The following is a 20,961-nucleotide window of genomic DNA, read 5'->3' as shown; positions in this document are numbered from 1 at the left end:
ATGTAGAATGACAATTGCAGTGTGCTTTGGTGACTTAAAGACGGAAGACAAAGTGCCCACGAACGAGGTTAACAGGTCTAAGTTATGCAAAATTAAGAGAAATGGTGCAGGGAATGTAACGTCCACTTATGAGGATGCAGGGTTGGATGTTAAAGCTCAGAGCTTTAATTTGGTTATGAAACAGACTGATATTAATACTGCTACATCTTTATGAGCACAAAAAGCAAACAAGCCTATCAGCATAAAGATTGATTACTTCTATGAAGTTTTATATTGTGTGGTGTCCCAGAGGGTTAGTGTCAAAGTGATCAACACCACACCGCTTTAACAGCCTTTTTAAAAACTTTCACTGCTAAACTTTTTGTATACGATACATCTATTAAAAAAGTTAACTTTAAAAAAATCCTACACAGATAAAGCAGGCCGCTTTGTGCACATGAACCCTGAATTGACACAAATCAAAAGTTCCACACAAGAAAATTAACAACATAAATTGTGATTCTAATTGCTGCTTCAGCAACTTTTTACTCATGCACCATCAGAAATGTATTTACAAATCTATAATAAATCCAGAAAAACAAAGCCATGCTGAGATTTTTTATTAAAGTCTCAACTCAGTGATAGAAATGCTTTTCCAATTTACATAGCACTAAAAACACCTGTTGTATGTGTATAACAGAAAATGGCAAATATGCTGCAGCTACATGAGATCTCAATAGCTTTTAAGGGCAGTTCATCTGTACAGTTACTCCATATATCATGCAAGCTACTGAAAGCAGACACTATGAGGAGACTAGAGTGCAGGTGTCCAACTCCACGGCAATTATTACTATTTCAGTCAACTGTAGATGCAAGTATTTGCAAACAAGGCTATAAAAAAGTGGGTGGACCCCCAGTTGGAAACAGTTTTAATTGAATTAATTAATGGCTTTACATTTCAGACTGGATTAACTGGATGAAGATCAGATAATTAAAAAATATTTAACATAAAAGACTCACAACTTGTATTTAACCAATCTCACAATGCCATACACACAGTCAAGAGGCCTTTGTGATGTTTTGTAGGCTTTATGAATTACGAAGCCAACAGATGCAAGGGCACCACAAAATCTTCAAGTGAAAAAAAATTCTGCCCAATTTCCCCAACAAGAATCATCAACATTTCATCTCATACTTCCCCCCACTATAAATTCTGGTTAGAAGTGCTAAAAATGTCAGAGACAAAAACAGGAGTTCATGTGGTAGAAAGACAAAGTAGCCAGGAGCGGGGGGGGGGGGGGGGGGTTCAGGGTCCAGGACGGGCCGAGTGTCGTATAAAAGGAAAAAGTACATTTCAGAAACAGAAGGGGTTCACGCAGTGCCACAATCTATCAAACTAGTAAGCTTCTCCTTGTTGTTGTTATGAATATCAGACCAAACTGATTGAGCAGCAGGGCCTCTTCTGATTTAATATCATCGTACTCCAAAAAGTCCAAAACATCAACATCTTAGTAACAGATAGAGGAGAAAATTCTGGGTGTGTGTTGCAGTGTTGTTGGCTTCCAAGCACTGCATGACGTCAAACAAAGAGGTCACCGTTTTTAGCACTTGGTCCACTGCAGCTGGGGTAAACGGTCTTTCAGCTCTCTACAGCAGGTGGCTCTGTCTCTGCAGAGATTGAATTTTCTGCCTCTTCATATGTGTGTGTCTGTTCAGCAGGGCTGCCTGGGCTCAACCTGATGAGAAAGATGTCATTTGTCAAAACCAGCCCTGGGAATAGATAACGTGTACATTTAAGCAGGCAGCATGCTCACATCTACTTTGTCGTGGTTGGCAACAAGGCTTCATTTTTTCAAGTTAAAAGTAAAGTTATAATATCTGCCTAAACTCTGTCTAAAGCCATGACAACTTTTACTCTAACTTTGATATACAACACAACACTGTTTTATTAACCACCAGGACAAATTTTATCAACATAAAAAGCAGAGTTTATAAGATTAAGTTTCAAAACCATGAAATATTAAGCATCAGTGTCGGCACTCGTATGCTACAGGCATGTCTGTTGAATGTGCTCACACCACTCCCACTTACAGGAAAGACACACTTCTCTTGACTGTCAAAAACTGAATTACAGTCACTAAATACTTTATCGTGCTGGAAGTCTGCATGTTCCTGATGTTAGGGTTTCATACCTGGTTTATTAACCTCAATGTCTGACATTTTTACTTCAAACAAATGGGAGGAAACAACAAAAACAGTCACTATCCAACGTCCTGGAGAGTACAACGCCTTTACGTTTAGATTTGATCTCAGACCAACTCAATGTTTTGATTAGTAACTTTTCACACATAATATCCCTCAGTTATTGTGTTTATTTTTGCATGTCATGCTGTACGCTGTCTGTCACCTTAGCCCAAACTGTTTTAATCTGGTTTTGCAGACATGGGCTCTGTCATCTTGAATTAGTCCTTGGTCAATGGTGTTGTCCCCATAATGCCCACACATCGACAACTTCCCTTATTTCTTCAGGGGACACAAATATTCACTGCCTGGTCCCTCTGTCATAGTAAAGCTAATGTAGCGTAGCCTAGGAAGTTATGCTGCCAACAAGCTGCTGGGCTGCTAAAGCACCACAGCTGATGTCACTGTTTTGGTTCCGTGCAGCTGTGCCAAAAATGATGTTCCACCCCCTTATTTGCAAGTGAGAATAGAAACAACTAGAAAAACACTCGGAGAGCGCAGACCTCCGCCATTAGCCCTATCTCCCAATAGTGAAGAATCCTTTGAAAAATTAAAAAATATCCAGGATCCGCCCCATGCGCCGATTACTCCCTCCCCGGTGGAGCGGAAACATGGTGAGGCAAAGCACTGGCTTCACTATGGGTGGACTAACATGGTGGAAGCATTGCCTGCCGGTGCGAACAGATGCACTAACAGTCTCACCCATGGTCTCACCAGACGAATGAAAGTCATGGCAGAGGGTAAATATTCCTCTATTCCTCCCAGCATTGTGAGTATTCTTGCTACAATTCGCTGTCGTTCTCTGTGTTATGCTCCGACTCATCTCCTCGATTTGGCGTGCATCTTTCAAACTCTATAAACTCCAAAACTTTGAATAGAAACACACACAAAATGCTGCTGGGATTGCAGTTACTCATGTCCGCCATCTCCTGGTGTAAAATGGTAACAGCACAGACCTCCGCCATTAGCCCTATCTCTCAATAGTGAAGAATTCTTTAAAAAATTCCTGGATCCAGACGGTGATCTGTATCACTCCCAAAATCTAATCAGTTCTTCCTTATGCCTTTTCTGACATTTCCTGAAAATTTCATCAAAATCCATCCATAACGACTTCCGGTGGCGCCCTACACAGTATGGCAGCTTAGAAACAGAGCTCCGGTACCAGCTGTGAGTTTTCCCCTAATATAGAACTCGAATCCATTTAAAAGTGATACATTCGGACCTAACAATGAACGGGGACAAAATCAAGAAGGGAGGATATGGGCTGAGAACCTACACCGAGCGAGAAATTGACAAAGAAGTCATGGCTAGCGAGGGGTTAGCAAAACAAGATGGTGGTGCTACTGAAAACGAAACTTTGGACTCGATCCGTAAGGTGGTGAGTGAAGCAGTATGTACGGGGATGGCAGCACTCCAAGCCGAGCTGAAAAGCGATCTTATGGAATTCCGAACGTGTTTTCGGGAGGACATTAAAAAACAAATGGACGAATTCGCGTCAGAAATCAATAAAAAGATACAAGATACAACAAACAAGATCGATGGCACAGTGAAACGCATCGGTGAGCTGGAGAGGAGAACGGCAGACACGGAGCGGTGGGATATCGGAGTGAAAGATGCCTTAACGCAGCTACTGAGTGATCAACGAGCAATGCAGGATAAAGTAGCAGATTTGGAAGGACGCTCTCGGCGCAATAATATTAGGATCTATGGTGTCCCGGAGGAAGCTGAAGGCACGTCTGTTGCAGTGTTTGTGGAAAACCTCATCAAGTCAGAACTTGGAGCTGATCTTGGCCCGGACTGTGACTTGGGGATTGAACGGGCTCACCGAGCCTTGGCGTCAAAACCTCCCGCAAGTGCCGCGCCACGGTCTATTGTGGTCCGGTTCCTTAAGTTCTCGGTTAAAGAGAAAATACTGTACACGGCATGGAGGAAGGAACTTGTTCAAAACAAACGAGTGTACTTCGATCATGATTACGCAGCAGCAGGCGTGCAGATCAGAAGGAAGGAATATATACCAGTTAAAAGGGCACTGAAAGAAAACGGAATACGCTTTCAAACTCCTTTGACGAAAATCCGCATCTTTTATGAGTCGGGCACGGTCCAGCACAACAGCGCGGCACAAGCAGCAGAGGACCTGCGCAAGCGAGGATTCACGGTGGGTGAAGTAAAGCAAAGCACCAAGAAGAAAGCAGTAACGGAGGAGATGCTGGCTCGACTTCTGCCGTGGGAAACGACCGAACACCGACACGGCGGAGAGAAAAGGACCGGTTCCAGCGGCAGGTTCGGGAAAAACTGAAAGGATACCGTAGAACGGAACCGGGAGCAGCAGTAGAGGATGAGTGAGGCATGGACTATTCTGTATAGAGTGAATATGATGGTGAAAAAACTTTGTTTACGTTTTGTTTTGGATTCGAGGCTGCTCTACTATCACCAGGGATTGAGTCAGTGACATTTAAAATAACCCTATCCTACCCTTTTTATTTGTATAGGCTGTATATAGAAATATGTATAGCTCTTTTCTTTATTAACGGTGGAGGCTGGTACCTGTCGACAACAAATAAATAGCCACACACTTTACTTAGTAGATGAGGGGCCCCACCCCGTGGCCATCCCCCCTCACTGTTCGAGGTGACACAATACCTATTTTGTTGGAAGCACAGTTCTTTGTTTTGTATTATAGTTCGGCAGGAATCTTTTCTTATGTTTTCCTTTCTGTTTTTGAGGTCTGGAAGGTCACAGTGGTAAAATTACAAACAAAAATATTTAAATGCAGTACCAGTATTATAATATAATGTCATTAAATGTTAATGGGCTAAATAATCCGATTAAGAGGAGTAAAATGATATCTAAAACAAAAAAGGAGAGGATAAACATTGCATTCTGGCAGGAAACACATCTTTCCGATGTCGAACATGATAAATTGAAAAAAACAGGCTTTAGAAACACCTTCTTTTCATCTTATAGGAATGGAAAAAAAGAGTTGCCATTTTAATCTCAAACTCAACTCTTTGAATTTTTATCAGAAATAAGAGATAAAGAAGGCAGATTTGTCCTTATAAAAGGGAAATTAGATGAAAAGGAAGTGACACTGCTTAATGTCTACTCTCCTCCTGGGACTGATATTTGTTTTTATAAAAAGATCTTTAACCTGATTGCTTGGAGGCGGTTGGGACCCTGATATGTGCAGGAGACTTTAACATGCTTCTAAACCCCTCCCTAGACACAACTAATAGGAAAAGAAAGAGGAACTCAATTGAAAAACGTATAAATAGGATTTTAAAAGATTTGGGATTGGTTGATGTGTGGAGGTCCATGCGTGGATCATCCCCAGGGTATACCTTTTATTCTGCTCGGCATATGGCTTATTCGAGATTGGACTACTTTTTTATGTTTAAAAAAGATATGCATCGTCTGAAAGATTGTAGAATAGGCCAGAGACCTCTCTCGGATCATTCTGGTGTTTACTTAACATTACATTTAGATGGCAGACGTAAAACACTATGGAGGTTAAACACTGGAATGCTAAATGACACTCCTTTCAGAAATGCTATGGTGAAAGACCTAAATCTTTATATGCAGGATAATAACAATGGGGAGGTGAATCCTTGTATATTGTGGACGCAGCCAAAGCTTTTCTCAGGGGGAAAATCATAGCCAGAATGGCTTTATTGAAAAAAACTAAAACCCAGAAGCTATTAACATTGCAGGAAAAACTGAGAGATTTAGAAAAAATGAGCATTACTAATAAGGATCCATATACAACACAACAAATCAGAAATGTGAAACAGGAAATAGATAAAATATTAGCGAGGAAGTTGAGAAAAACATTAGGTTTATGAAGCAAAGATATTATGAAGCAGGCCCAAAAGCTTCTAAATTGTTAGCCTGGAGGCTTAGAAAACAACAAGCAAACAACTGCATTCATAAGATTAGAGACCCGGCAACAAATAAGATTTCTAGCAACTTAGATGATATACAAAAAGTGTTTGAGACATACTACAAGTCCCTTTATTCACAGCCAGAACAGCCAAATAGACAAACCATTAATGAGTTCTTGAACTCCCTAGACCTTCCTATGCTAGGTAAAGAAGCTAACGATAAACTTAGCCTACCAATAACAGTAGAGGAGATAGAGAGTGCTATCTCAAGTTTGAACTCTAATAAATCTCCGGTACAGACGGGTTTCCCACGGAGTGGTATAAATCAATGAGAAATCACCTACTCCCTTATTAGAAGCATGCTTTAATTTTATATTGAGGGGGGGATCTCCCCCTCCCTCTTGGGGAGAGGCTTTTATATCGGTTATCCCAAAAGAGGGAAAGGATAGGATGGATTGTCGGGGATACAGACCTATAAGCGTCTTAAACACAGATTATAAATTATATGCAACTATCTTAACAAAGAGGATGGAGGCAGTGATGCCTCTGTTAATTGATGAGGACCAAGCGGGTTTAATAAAGAATAGACAAACTCAAGACAATATAAGAAGAGCATTACATGTAATTGAGAAAATACATGAAGGAAAAATTAGCTCTATTATTCTGAGTTTGGACGCTGAAAAGGCTTTTGATTCCGTCGGGTGGGAATTCCTCTTCCTTGTTATGAAAAGATTTGGTTTTAGCCTGAATTTCATCCGATGCATACAGGTACTTTACTCCTCTCCTACTGCAAGAATAAAGATAAATGGTAGTCTCTCTAACTCTGTAACCTTGCAAAGGGGCTGTAGGCAGGGCTGCCCTGCCAGCCCTAGCCTCTTCAACTTGTTTATTGAACCTTTGGCCCAAATGATTCGACAGGATAAAGAATTAAAAGGAATTATGATGGGAGGAGAAGAATATAAAGTGAGTCTGTACGCAGACGATGTTCTGGTCACGCTTGTGGATCCAGATACAGGTCTGCCTTTACTTATGAAAAGACTTGAAACATATGGTCTATATTCAGGTTATGTTCTTAATGTCCATAAGACTCAGGTCATGATATTTAATTATGCTCCATCACAAGGACTTTTGGCGAAATATAACTTTAAATGGCACTCCTCGCATATCAAATATCTTGGAGTAAACCTCCCCAAAGACCTGTCACAGTTGTATAATATCAACTATCACCCCATTAACAAAGAAATATACAGGGACCTCAGTGGCTGGAGCTTGCTCCCTCTTGATTTCGGCAGCAGAATTAGATCAGTGAAAATGAACATTCTTCCCAGATTATTATACCTCTTCTTATCACTACCAGTGGAAATACCTCAAAAACAGTTCAGAGAATGGAATAAACATATTTCACGATTCATTTGGGATAAGAAAAGACCAAGAATAAAATTTACCACCCTTCAGCTGCCGGGAGAGAGGGGGGGCATGGCTCTTCCATCTTTAAGGGATTATTACATGTCAGCACAATTAAGACCCCTTTTACACTGGTGTAATCCAACCTATATAGCGAAATGGAAGAATATGGAGTTGAGCATGATGGATATACCTACTCAATCAGTGCTTGGATATGTAATGAGGGAAAAGGATTTGTCACAAACAACAAGTAAATGGGTAAATCATTCATTAAAAGTATGGGCAGAGGTAGTCAAAAGTTTTCAACTCCAAAATGAGATTAAGCTACTTCGATGGCCAGCGTATGATCCAGACTTTACACCGGCATCGCAAGATCTTAGATTTAGAGAATGGGCTTATAAAGGTATCTCTTCACTGTGTAAGATTGTTAAAAAGGGGGAATTTAACAGTTTTGATACCATATGTCAGTCATTTGGACTAGTTGGGGCTGACTTTTTTAGATATTTACAGCTCCGTGATTACTTTTGTAAAAAGGTGAAAGGCCCTGGTACAAGAGAACCACCAATACTTGTTCAGCTGTTTATTGATGCTTATAATTCCAGTAGCAACAAAGGCCTCATAGGTAAATTGTACAAAGGTATCTTATTACTTAAAAATGATAATACGGATTATGTTAAACAAAGATGGGAAAAAGAACTGGACATTACAATAACAGAGGAAATGTGGCTAAAAGCGTGGGAGACACGGTCATCTTCAACAAACTCCTGGACATGGAGGGACTTCTGTTGGAAGAACTTGATACGTTTTTTCCTTACTCCTAAACAGAGATCAAAGCAAACAGGCAACCAGCTTCCCTGCTGGAGGGATTGTGGAGAGACTGAGGTTGACCACGCCCATGTGTTTTGGACTTGTCCCCTCATTCAGTCCTTCTGGAAGGAGGTAGCAGCAATTATTTCAAAAATTTTGGGTTTTACTATCAGTACAACATTTACATCCCTCTATCTTGGACATCTTCCTAATGGTCTCAATAGTAATGATACCTATCTTCTAAAAATCTTGCTTGTTGCAAGCAAAAAAGCCATTACAAAGTGCTGGTTACAGAAAAATGGTCCATCGGCTGGTCTCTTTGTTAGCATTGTAAAACAGCTGCATATTCTGGAACAGATGACTCATTCTATACGACTTCAAAAAGAGCTTGGAGAGAAACGATGGGAAAAATGGAACTTTTATTTGGCCAGCTAGTGCTTTACTGGTGTTTTGATAACTGCCACATGTGTTTGTATGTTTGTACGGATATGTATATCAGTGTATGTGTTTACATATATAGATATGTGTATATTGTAACCACAAGGTTTTGCACTCTGCATTTGAATGAGGCAGTTTTGCTGCCCTCTAGTCTGGACCAATCCAAGACCTCATGATTATCTGGGTTTTTTTTTTTTTTTTTTTTTTTAATGTTTTATTACGCCTGCCTCTTGTTCTATTTAAAAAACTACAAATAAAAAGTTAAAAAAAAAAAAAAAATCCATCCATAACTTTTTGAGTTATGTTGCTAACAAACTAATAACAAACCCACCTGATCACAAAACCTCCTTGGCGGAGGTAAAAAAAAGTGTTTCAGCACCTTTAGGATCGATTAACTGTGACACCTTACAATCACTTTAACCCTAGTTGAAACTTGAAGTAACTTATGATGGGATGGGAAAAAAATTAAATGCCAAAGTACACAGTTCTTTTATATTGTTATAGTGACAGCTGTCATATGCTAAAACTTCCCAACAGTCTAAATTTAAAATTCAGACAGAGTTGTCATTCTTTATGAGTTTGCGTTTTCAACTTTATCCAGCTTAATGGAGTGTTTACAGACCATTTACTGATAGTTCTTTAGACTTTAAACCTGAATATAGCCCTTTTTCAATGAGAGATTCCCATCACCAGATCTGTTCTTTATCATGTAAATCCCCTGTGACACATGGAGAGCAAAGATATTTTCTACTGCTCCACATGTTAACTTCACCTGTTAGGACTTGAAGGAGCATCATCATTATTCTCCACCTGGGCAGGTGATTTTGGCTTTTCCTCGACATCCATATCATCTTTTTTCTGTTCAGATTCTCCATTCACTGGAGTGGAGTCTAGATAAAGAGCATCTAGATTAATATGATTCTAAAAATTTTTAAAAACGAGGTTACGTAGCACACTGATGGATGCATGATGAAAGTCGTGGCTTCTTACCTGTGTTTTCTGCCTGCTTTTCATCGTCTTCTGGTTCTTTATCCTCTGTTTTAGGTTTAACTACCACCTCCGGCTTGCCCACAAAGCGAAGTTTTAACTTGTTGTAGACATCGCTAGCTTTTTCCATGACTGCAGCGCTGGCTTTATACCTTCGAATCTAAATCATCCAAAACAACACAAAACAAAGAGTAAAGAAAAAAGAAACGGAAGAAAATTAAAAATCAAACTGATACCTACAGTTATTTGACACCAAGGTACTAAAGCTAGTAGTAACCATGTAAAATAAAATCTTTAAATGAACATATGGCTGAATTAAAGATCACATTTTCTCCATTGTATCACAGTTTTCATTGGAACACCAATGCATATTTTTCAGTCATATCAACTCTGAGGAGGGGTGTGACAAGATCTCGTGCCACAGGATCTTGCAAGACCAAAACGGTACGAGAATTCTCGCTGAGGTAAAAATGTCAACAGGCTGCGTAGATGCAGAGCAGAAGCTGCCATGAAGTGGTCCAGCTGAGGTGGAAGAAAAAATCGATTCCTAGATGCATCATGTTGTGAAGGCGTAAGATTCTTAATTGATTTACAAAATGTCCAATAATCGATAATCGACAATAAGGTGAAACTCTGACACACAGAGCGTAACAGTAAGATTTAGATTACCAGTTGTTCATTTGTGAAAAGGACATTTTTGGTTTGTAATTTTAGATATGTAACAAGAAAAGGATGATGCTACCTTTGGTTCAGTGTATTTGTAAATTTCCAGTTTACACACACATTCAATTAGAGGATAGTGGAAATTAAATTTATATCTTTTTTCTAAACATAGATGTAATTTTTTTTATTATGCTTTACACAGCGAGAACAGAAATGTAAAAAAGAAAAAACAAGTGCATCAAGATGCATCAGTAATCGATTAAGAAGCAAATGGTAGCCTTATGAATTTTAATCGTGATCGAATCAAATCGAGAGTTGCCTAAAGATTCCTGCTGCTTTTGCTCCTGACACTTTGAAATAGTTTGTGTGGCGGCTAGAAAAGAAAAGAAACAGCACGGCCGATCCTCTATCACCTCTCAGAATCACTTCTTGAGCCACATGTCACCAGCAGACTAAAGAAAATAAATCATTACTTTGTTCCTCAACTTCTGCTCCTCTCCTGCTGCCTCAACTTCACTCAACTTATCACACAACTGTTTGTCACACTTCTATCAGCTGTTTGCTGCATGTTTCATCAATCAGAAACTTTACTTGAGTAACATAACAGCCTATTGTTTACTGCTGGGGTTAACTTAGTTGAACAGCCATAGAGTGCTTTGTCGGCTCAAAAAACTGAGATGTGTAGTCACTAATAAATGAACAAACCACAAAACAATTTCAGGCAAAAATATCCTGAAGATTACAGCAAACATCTTATTTACAAGCAGATTTATTTAAATGTTTTTTATGGTGATGATCCCTGATAGAGGATGAGAACTAGTTTAATTAAATCAATGCCGCTTTTTAAATTTCAGTCTGTTATACTCAGATTTAAAAAAATGTTTTTCAAAAAAGTAAGGTTCCTTCAAATTTAACAATATCCACGAGAATTGTAGCAGCAGGAAGTCAAATTATGAGGACATGACGCACTATTAACATGCATGAATATTTGATATGAAGTGCTGCTAACTGCATATTTGAGTCATGGCTAGACAAGACATAAACCACATGTAAGCAATGATATCCTGTTCAAGCCGATTCGTAGTTCAAAACTTTTCTAAATGGACCGGCAATCTTTGCATTTTATGAATCTAACTTGAATAAAATAATTTTCTACTCTTATACTCTTTCTCGTCTCATCTCATGGGCCAAGTGTCTCATCACACCCTTAACTATGAGTTTAATTTTACTTTTAAGTAAGATAAGTTATAAAGAAAAAAACATGGACTGTCAATTAGTGGACAAACATGTCACCTTCTTGAGTGTGGCAATAACTTCAGCGTTCTTATGGAGGATTTGGCTGGTGACAGGCACTGCCTCAAGTTCTTCCAGGGCTTGTAAACACCGCTCTATGTCCTGAGAACACAAACAATTCATCCAGTTTTCATGTTGTAATTAACACAGAGAAAGAAAGGAAAATGAAACTAAAATAATTCCTGCAACTTACTGGGTTGTCCACTTTGAGTGCAAACTTTATATCTGTGTGAAGTTTCTGAAGCTTCTCTTCTGGCGATGGTTCTGCAAAGCAAACAAACCAAGTTTAAGTAATCCATATAAGTTATCCTGATGTGAATATACATGTTGCAGTGTCTCAGTCAAACAAATAAGTTTCCAACAGACTAACACCTCTACCCAGCTGCTGTGCAAAAGAATAGTGTTTATAAAACTTTGTGCTACTACATAAAACACTGACCCTTTTTCTTCTCCACTTTCTTCTCTGGCGGCCTCTCTGGTTTGCGTTTGGGTTTTTCAGGCTTAGATCTAAGAGAGAGAGATAGAGAAGGGGTGAGAGGAAACTGTGTGATCTATGTACATGAAATCTTAATGAAGCTCTTCTAATGAGCTTTGTATACCGTTGTGTATTCCCCATTGTGCACTCACCTGGCTCTGGCCTTCTCCTCTGACCGTCTGGCTTTCTTCTCTTTTAGCTCTTTCTCTTTTCTTTCTTTTCTCTCCTTCTCTTTCTTTATTCTTGCCTTCTTCTGCTGATCAAGTTTCTTGGGGGGTTTCTTTGCCTTTTCACGAGAGTAGGAAAATAAATTACCTCCTTTGAATCAGGCTGAATGCACATACTTTAAGTCAAAGTATTGACATTTCTAATGTTATTACTGTACCTCAGCAGGTGGTGGAGAATCGGAGTCTGAAGGTGCAGGGATCGGGGGTGGAGGGGGCTTCTTTGACTTCTTTAGAGGATGATCATCTACACCTTCATCTGAACTGCTGCTGTCGTCACTGTCGCTCCCTTTTTTCTTATCCTTGTCTTTTTTCTTCTTCTCCTCCTCCTCCTTCTCTCTCTCACGGAGCCTGCGGAGCTCCTCAGCCTCCTCTTTTTTCCGTCGCTCCTCCAGCTCTCGCCTGCGCTCCTCGTCTCGTTTCTTCCATTCACTGATGCGGTCGGTTTCACTGTCACTGCTAAAATACAAAGCTTTCTTATGAAAATAAATCTTAGAATAAACAATTCCTATCTAAGTCATAGTGCATAAAGTCTTGAAAAAAAATTGGACCTGTCGCTGTCGGAGGAGGATGAAGGCGCCCGTTTTGCCGGGGCTGGTTTGGGTTTGCGTGCACGAGGCTTTGGTGCAGGCTTCTCTGTAGACAGGAAAAATAATCAAAGTGAAATAACAAAAGAAGTGATACAAGTCCTTTCTTTACAGACATTTTCTTCTAATTATTTCAGATGCTGTTGTGGCAAATTGTTTCACATTACTTTGCCACAAGTGTTTGTAAGCAACACGTTTCTTACTTTAATGTTTTTTAAGGTGTATTTTTATGACTGAGGGTTTTTCAGCTGTTCTACCGCTGACAAAAAGCTGCTTACTGGTAACTACTTTTAAATGATTTTACAGCAAAGCAGGATTCCAACATGCTTTATAAAAACAAATTTAAGATTTTTTAAAGATCTGAACTGAGGAAAATTAATGCCACTTTCTGCACAGCAAACAGTAAAAAAAGGAAGGCATATCAGAGTTTTCAGTACACTGGACCAGAGTTGAATTTTCTAGTTTAATGTTCTGTTTATGACATGTTAAATCATATAAGACAAAGAAAGTTTTGGCCATAAATGCCCAAATGTGTTGTTTCCAGAGCATTTAATGCAGCTATTCTACCAAAATTCTGTGTGGTGATGTTTGTGATGTTCATATATTTTTACAGATGTGCCAAGCTGATTCAAAACAGTTTGATTATTAAAAGCAGAATAACCCTTTTTGTTAAGGAAGACCTGATAAAAATAAAACAGAGCTGAGCCAATTTATAGAAGGCAACTTGGTAACCCAAAGGTTAGAGAACTGGACAACTTTTTTACAACAATACAGAGTTGATTTCATCACACTGGGTACTATAAAATAAGAGAGGTGTTGGCGTTCCCCAGAAAATATTGTGCATCTAAAACTGACCATCCTGATTTCTTCAGAATATTTATGAAACAGTTAGAAAGATAAAATTATTGATTATTAATCTAAAAAGTAATGTCATTATTTTTTATCAAGCTTTATTTCTAATGGGCTTTAATTTGTGTATTCATAACATGATCCCTGTGAATCAGAATAGTTTCAGATAAAACTCAAATATCATGAGAGAATCCTGTTTACCATTGTAACACATTAAAAAATAACAGATGTCTCAAGCTAACCTTACATAAAGCAAAACATGAAATAGTATAATTTATAGATTTTATCGAAATAAGGGGATTAACATGTTAATTTTGTGCAAAAGGACTTCATTTATTTTTTAATTTTACATATTTGAAAGTTTAAAAACTTAATAAACTCTGAGTCCCTTCCCCTCTCTTCCTGCATGAGTGACTGATTTATAGCTTTTCAGATGATTTGCCTTGTTTTTGCCGCTCACATACTGAAATATATATATTGCAGTACATCTGAGTTTAAAACAACACTATAATGCTGGTTTGTTAACATGAGATCACTACTTTCTCTTAAACATTTACAGCTCATTATTTTGTAGAGAGGAGGGCAGAGACCTATCAATGCATGCACTGCATAGCCGTCACCTCATTGCCACCATTTTTCTGCTGTTTACTGGGACAGCCTTTAATACCCAGGAGTCCTTACTTTGTGGCTGAATTCTTCCCCTCTTTAACTATTTTACCAATATCTCTCTAACACTGAAGGCTCCTCTCTGAGCCGAGCTCATACTGAGGGTGCAAGCCTGGCACATACACAGGTAACGTACAGGCAGCACTGCTGTAAATGTGGTTAACTGTAACGTGTAAAAGCATTATACATTGAAAAGAATGATCAAAATCTTATATGGTCGGCTAGAAAATGAAGATTGGGTAAAGATATATCTTTGCCAATGTGCTTTCTAAATTCAAGACCTCTCACTAGTAAAAATAAGACTTTTTAGACTTTTAATGGACTTCAGTTTCAAATGTAAAATTCAAGACATTGTAAGGATCCACAGGAAACCTAGCAAGGACAATAATGCTCTTTTCTATTCTATTCTAGAAATTTGCTGAAATGGATCAGTCTAACCCTGAATAAAACTGCCTCCAAACCTTTCTTGCGTGCTTGTGGGCCCTTCCTGGGAGGTGGATCTGAGTCTGACTCAGACTTTGAGCCAGACTGGGATTCAGAGCCAGACAGAGCCGGTCGTGGCTTCTCGTCTTCTGAGTCGCTGTCTGGTGCTTTCTTCTCTGAGCCTGACCCCGACTCTGAGTCTGATCCAGACGAGGCCTTCTGAGACATCAGAGAGAAACAGAGATCAATTCAAAGATAAAAAAAAAAGAAAAAACAAAAAACTCATTTGATACCTATTAATATTTCAAGCTGATTGGTGGTTCACCTTCTTCTTCCCTCTGCCACCTGCTTTCTTTCCACCCCGTCCACCAGATTTCTTCTCTGGAGTGAAATCCTGTAACAAGGAAACGAAGATGTAGCATTAACTAGGGATGATACCCACAAATCACTTGCTTTAGTTGTTTTTTTGTCTACCAGGAGTGCTGATATACAAAAAAAAATGTGGTGCAAAGTATGTAAATCAATAAATGTCCTGGAAGGTGCAGGTACAAAATTTTTGTTTGTAGTGAAGTGGCGCTGCAAGTCTTACAGCTTAGCCCTTTGTCACAACCTACCGTGTACTGTTTAATTTACCAGTCAGCAAATCTGTTTTATTAAGTCCTTTTCATTTAATTTAACATGTTGCAGTGGAGAAATGTTATGGATTTTTAATGTCCAACAGTCCGTAACATTTCAGTCTCATTATAGCGTCATTGACGAAAAGTAAACTTACTTCTAGTCAGCTTTTATCAGCAGAGATCTATTCTTAGCAACTCTTTGTCCAGTATTCCACATGAAAAACAAATGGTAGTCAGCGAACATTTTTTTTTTCATCGTTTTAGTCGACTAAATATTCTGTTCACCTCAGAAATCAAGCCCTACGCTACATGCTTTCTGGTAATCATGTTTGTCAGTTTCAAAGCATGGGCTAAAACAAGTGCATCCTGGTACTCGTTATTGTTATGAAAAAAGACAAAAAATAAGTGGTGGTGGGGGGGGGGGGGGGGTGCAGAAGGCCTTGTGGTTAGATTGTAAGCCACGTTCACAGGCTGCCAGGGTTCAAGTCCAGCCTGTGGCTCTTTCACTCATTCCCATTTCCAACTCTATCCGCTGTCCTATGTCTCCAACAAAGGCGAAAAAAGGCCCAAAATAAACCCTTAAAAAACAATTATCTGAAGTTATTTTCTATTTAACTGTAAATGGTTATTGAGTTGTGGTTATGTCACCAGTACTGGGATCAGTAGACTACGTTAACTATACAGAGCCCAGTGAGGAGAGAGAGAGTAGAGCAATTTTATAACCTTGCAAAGCAGATGGACACGCCCGTTTCCTTGTTTCTCACTAATCCATTTTGCAAAGCTCCCTCTGAACCGTTTGGGCCCAGTTACAAAGTGACAGGACCAATCAGCGACAAAGGGCAGTACTTTCAGTGGCGGTGGAGTCGTGACATAAGCAAGCAGCAACAAGAGGCCAATGCAATTATGGCGGAAGACATTAGCATGGATGCTGCTGAAGTGCCAGCTTTATCAGAACTTGACGACATTTCTTTGTCAAAAGAACAGCAGTGAGTTGTTTTCTTTTCAAAAACAACAAAAGTCATGTCTCCCGGAGGCAATTTTAACCATCTGATACCATCTGACAAGAGCTGGAAGTAAAAACACCACAGGATTAATAAACGATGTTCCGTTCAGAGAGGTTCAATCAGCCCTGTGATTAACCCTGACACACACTTGTTCGTGTATTTGGCAGACTCTTCTTTACGCACAGAGGATGAAAGGTGTTTGTTATCCTGTGAGCTGCTGTATGTGACTCAAACAAGGAAAGAAACTTTATTTCACAAATCAAAAAAACCTTTCACTGTCGTTAAAGCCTGACGTTGCTAGAAACTGGTCAGAAATGTGGACTGGACTTGGATCCATTAGAACGAGGTCGTAGTGGAGCTGTATGAAGTTAAGTTCTTCAGATCTGATAAAATCTTTGTAACTTGTTGAAATACAACAACACAAAATAAAAAGATCCCTCTCTTTCTAGAAAAAAATCCAGCTGTCTCTAGCATGCAGCTATTGCCTGGTGTGCTCTCTGCACTCTGAAGCGGGTCTTCTTGTTGTTACTTCATGTTACGTCACATTCCTGTGCTTGTGCTCCTTCATTTGCATCCGTGCCGTGCCTAGGCTCATCTCGTCCTTCCGTGCCGGGGCCACGAAGCGTACCGCGCCGAAGCACAGAACGATTGCACTCACGTTGGCCAAACATACCGGATGGCCTAGTGTGAGTGCGCCCTAAATCAGCTATTATTTCAGTACTACATAAAAAAGTTAAAAATGCTGGTGTTTGTTTTTTTTTTCTTTTCTTCCCTCTAATGACCAATAATTTTGTCCGTGTGTGGGAATAATTTCTGTTGACCAAGTTTTTCTTTGGTCTATTACAACCCTTACATTTATGGCCTGTAACATTTTAGATCATCCTACCATCAAGCCAGTGTGTGTGTGAGTGTACCTGTGTGCTTACCTGGTCACTGTTTTTCCCAGACTCAGATTCTGAAGGTGTGGGATCTGATTCAGAGGGGGATCCACTCTCTTCGTCTCGGTCACTTGATGAGCCTCGAGCCTTTTTTGGAGGCGGAGGTCGCTAAAACACAAAATGAAAGTTTGCGATAGAAAAGCTGAATGTATCAACAATATGACAAAAGATCTATTTGATGAGTCACATTAAACAGGCTCTCTGTTTGCCTTTCTCAATGCTACAGCTCTGGTATTCAAAGAAAATTAAGCTATCAGTAGACTTAACAATTTATTTTTTGATACCTCCTATTTTCAGACTTTCAAAGATAACCCATGATTAAGTATCTAAGGATAAATGTTTAGATGAAACTAATGCAACTCCCTCCTTTTTTTAACAATTAATGTAAACAAGAAAGACATTTTTCTGATTACTTTCTAGAGTAGATTTATTCCCACTGAGAATGAAATGTGACTTTAATTACCTTAGCAGGTGGTTGCTTTCTCTTCACTCCCCCTCCCCCTCCCTGTTCTTGGTCTTCACTCCCAGAATCTGAATCCACCTCACTTCCTGATTCTGCTTTCTTAGGCACTTGGGCTTCTTCTTCGTCCTCGTCCTCATCACTCCCCCCTCCGGTATTGTTGCCCTCGCTGTCAGAAGAGCTAGCTGGCTGCAAAAAAAAAACAAAAAAAAAAACAAAACAATAATTATACAAGACAACAGATAAGTTTCCTGTTAATAAACACAGCGGCCTGCAAACTCTTACATGAAAACATTTGAATCTAACTCCTGTTCTTATTTTAATACATCTTTCAGAGTATGTGGATAAGTTAAAATATAAATGCTCTTGAAATTTTGATGTAAAGGAAACATACTACAGGTGGAGCACTGTAGGAGGCATGTGGATTGTTCTGGATCTCCCATAAACCTTCATTAAATCCCTTCCGTTTGTTTGGCTTCCCATAGCGTTCTCTGTACTTTTCATAGGCAAAAAGATCCTTTGCAGCAAGGAAAGCTCTGTTAGACAAAGAGATTAAGAAACTGTGTTAAGCTCAAACAATTAAACAAAAACATAAAATCATCAACAAAAGGTTTGCACTGAGGGATGCTCAAAGTCTGCACTGACTTGAGATTGTCAGGCAGCACACTGTGCCCTCTAGTGATGGATTAATATACTGCAGGTGCCATCTTGTCAAACAGATGGTGTCTGGTGCCAGAGCAGACATATCAACACATCTCTCTGAAACATACTGCACACTGTCACGATACAGTGATCAACAGGAAACTCACAAAAGAGAGTAAACCTAGAGAAAGGACACTGAAGAATAGAAGTGTGAGACAATTACTTTTGTCTCACATCATTCTCTCAAAGAGTATAGAACAGAGACAGAGGACTCAGAGGGTCAACATTTCAAATAAGCATAACCAAGTAAATCAGGAGTGACCAAAGGCTAATGCACCAGAGATGTGATAAAATGGACCAATATTATGAAAAAGTTTAATTTAAAACAAAGTGAATCTTAGTCATTCTACTATAAATCAAGAGAATTTCAGTTACTTCTATTATGATAAAGTTAAACTCACGTTTCATGCGTCCCGAAAAAGAAAATAGGGATTTTGTTAGGAGGTGGTTTCACTGCCCCATCGGCCACATCTTCGATCTGAAATCAAACAAGGCTCTGTTTAAACTGAAGTGAAAAATAAAGGTATAAAACTGTACTTCACAGAAGTTTCCTTGGACTCAGACATGATTGTACCTGGTGACTGAAGTGGTCATATCTATGAATTAGCCATTGTACATGTACTTTCAATTTACTGACATATAATGCATCATAATAATTATTATTTTTGTTCGTCAAGGCCTCTCATTTAAAGCCATAAATCATATCTCTTGTGAGTGATAAAATAACGTTAGCTTCGCTGCTGTACGTCTATATGCAGATTAACGATAGGCCATCATCTTATAGAGATTATGCATCTCGTGCTCTGACTGTGGACCTGACATGCAAAATAACCGCTCCAGAATAAACTAAATTAAGGATACGTATTCCTATGATGGATACCCATGTTACACAGTGCCGATGATACACAGAAAACCTTTCCAGCGTCCCATAGAGAGCAGCTCATCCCCTCCGCCCCTCCGGCTGCTGCTAACGTTACTTGCTTACCCTGGCTGGCCAGTGGGGGTACCCCTTCATTTTAGCGAAGACCAGGTCTCCGGGCTGGAAGTTGTGAGGCATTGTGCCGCTCCCCTGTGCAGCCTGGATTTAAATAGTATTTAGTTGCGTAGTATATCCGTGTCTCTCCTCGTTTGCTGTTTTTCAGGTCGACACGAAACCTGGAAACGATGGGGTTAGCTAGCAAGCTAACAGTACACTAACGTTACCGCGAGAAGAGATAGCAGAGTGAAGCTAGCAGTAATACGCTAAGTACTTCCGGTGATATGTGGGAGTTACTTTTCAAAATAAAGGATTATCTGCCAGAATATTCCCACAACATGGAACTTTGAAATAATTATTTGTGGTTCGGAAAATAATTATATCCAGGATGCATCGTGATACAGAGGAAGCTCATAATTCATGCAAATTGACAGTGGTGGACTTAGCGATTTTGGAGCCCAAGGCAAAGACAGGGATAGAAGCCCCCCACATTCATTGTTCTCCCCTTTTCAAATTCTTATTTATCACAGAAAGAGTGACTTGAAACTTTGTAAATAAGTCTTAACACAGCAATGATGTATGGACGACTGGGACTGGATTATATAAAAAACATAAAACCACAGAACAACAGTGCTCACCATTGAAAATATAGAAATGTAGTTTTCTGTATTTCTTCTGACCACATAGTCTAACATATTTCATTTTTAATTTATTCATGCAGTCTAATGCTTCAATATTTTGTTTTTAACTTTGTTGATTAAGTTATAGCTGTGATCAAACTAAGAAACTTAATGGGCTATTGCCACATGCTGGAACAAAAATTTGATGCAACATGAGCCAAAAATTACTGTTAAGCAATAGTTTTCGTAGAATTATCCAGGCAGATTCAAATTATCTAATTGGAGACTCAAAATGGACATCTGGTAACCAAATTATATTAGAGCTATATGAATCCCAAGTTTTCATGTGGGTTTCAATACATAAAAGAGGGAAAAGGAAAAGAAGATGATTTACTCAAAGAAAAATTGTTCTATTTTTGGACTTTTTATTTTTTGTCTCATCGGTCATGTTTTACTTACTACAGCCTCTCATATAGTGGTCTACATTACCAAGCCAAAACAGGCTTAAGGATTGTGGTTGCACTTTTTTTGTTCTTTAGAGCCTACAAGGCACAGAGAGGGGGAACCTTCCTAAAGGCACCACCTCTGTCAGACATGACAAACAGATAATTAAATGCACAATATGTCACATTGGAAATAAGCAGTGTTTTTGTAGTGTTTTTTTATTGATGATTTTTCAAGTTAGTGTTTCTGGGACTAAATGAAGATGCTAGTTTTGTTTATTGGACCT

The 20,961-nt window shown here is 39.1% G+C and overlaps 1 protein-coding gene across 3 annotated transcripts; it reads right to left on the bottom strand.

Moving 5' to 3' along the window:
* Positions 1–584: 584 nt before the first annotated feature.
* Positions 585–19,845, bottom strand: hdgfl2 (HDGF like 2). 3 transcript variants are annotated; one of them, XM_041791653.1, is made up of 16 exons: positions 19,621–19,845; positions 19,037–19,113; positions 18,328–18,469; positions 17,937–18,122; positions 17,462–17,581; positions 15,240–15,308; positions 14,953–15,133; positions 12,941–13,025; positions 12,551–12,848; positions 12,318–12,451; positions 12,130–12,197; positions 11,884–11,954; positions 11,691–11,792; positions 9,738–9,894; positions 9,520–9,637; positions 585–1,715 (listed from the first exon to the last, which is right to left on the bottom strand). In XM_041791653.1, the coding sequence occupies exons 1-16, from the start codon at positions 19,690–19,692 to the stop codon at positions 1,619–1,621; spliced, it is 1,977 nt and encodes a 658-aa protein (XP_041647587.1). In that variant the 5' UTR covers positions 19,693–19,845; the 3' UTR covers positions 585–1,618. The 3 variants fall into 3 exon arrangements, with proteins under 3 accessions (XP_041647587.1, XP_041647588.1, XP_041647589.1); XM_041791654.1 differs by having other exon boundaries at positions 14,953–15,130; XM_041791655.1 differs by lacking the exon at positions 585–1,715 and adding an exon at positions 6,692–8,431.
* Between the last annotated feature and the right edge of the window lie 1,116 nt (positions 19,846–20,961).

The sequence above is a fragment of the Cheilinus undulatus genome, linkage group 7, assembly GCF_018320785.1.
Source record: "Cheilinus undulatus linkage group 7, ASM1832078v1, whole genome shotgun sequence".
Lineage (NCBI taxonomy): Eukaryota > Metazoa > Chordata > Actinopteri > Labriformes > Labridae > Cheilinus > Cheilinus undulatus.
This window is presented reverse-complemented; position numbering and strand designations above follow the sequence as displayed.

What these genes read in the sequence shown, in the direction of transcription:
- hdgfl2 (XM_041791653.1), bottom strand. Translation starts at nt 19,692, where the DNA reads ATGCCTCACAACTTCCAGCCCGGAGACCTGGTCTTCGCTAAAATGAAG. An exon ending in CCTACAGTGCTCCACCTGTA is followed by an intron (nt 18,123 to 18,327) that starts GTATGTTTCCTT and finishes TTTTTTTTGCAG; the next exon opens with CCAGCTAGCTCTTCTGACAG. An exon ending in AAAGCAGGCAGAAAACACAG is followed by an intron (nt 9,638 to 9,737) that starts GTAAGAAGCCAC and finishes CTCTTTATCTAG; the next exon opens with ACTCCACTCCAGTGAATGGA.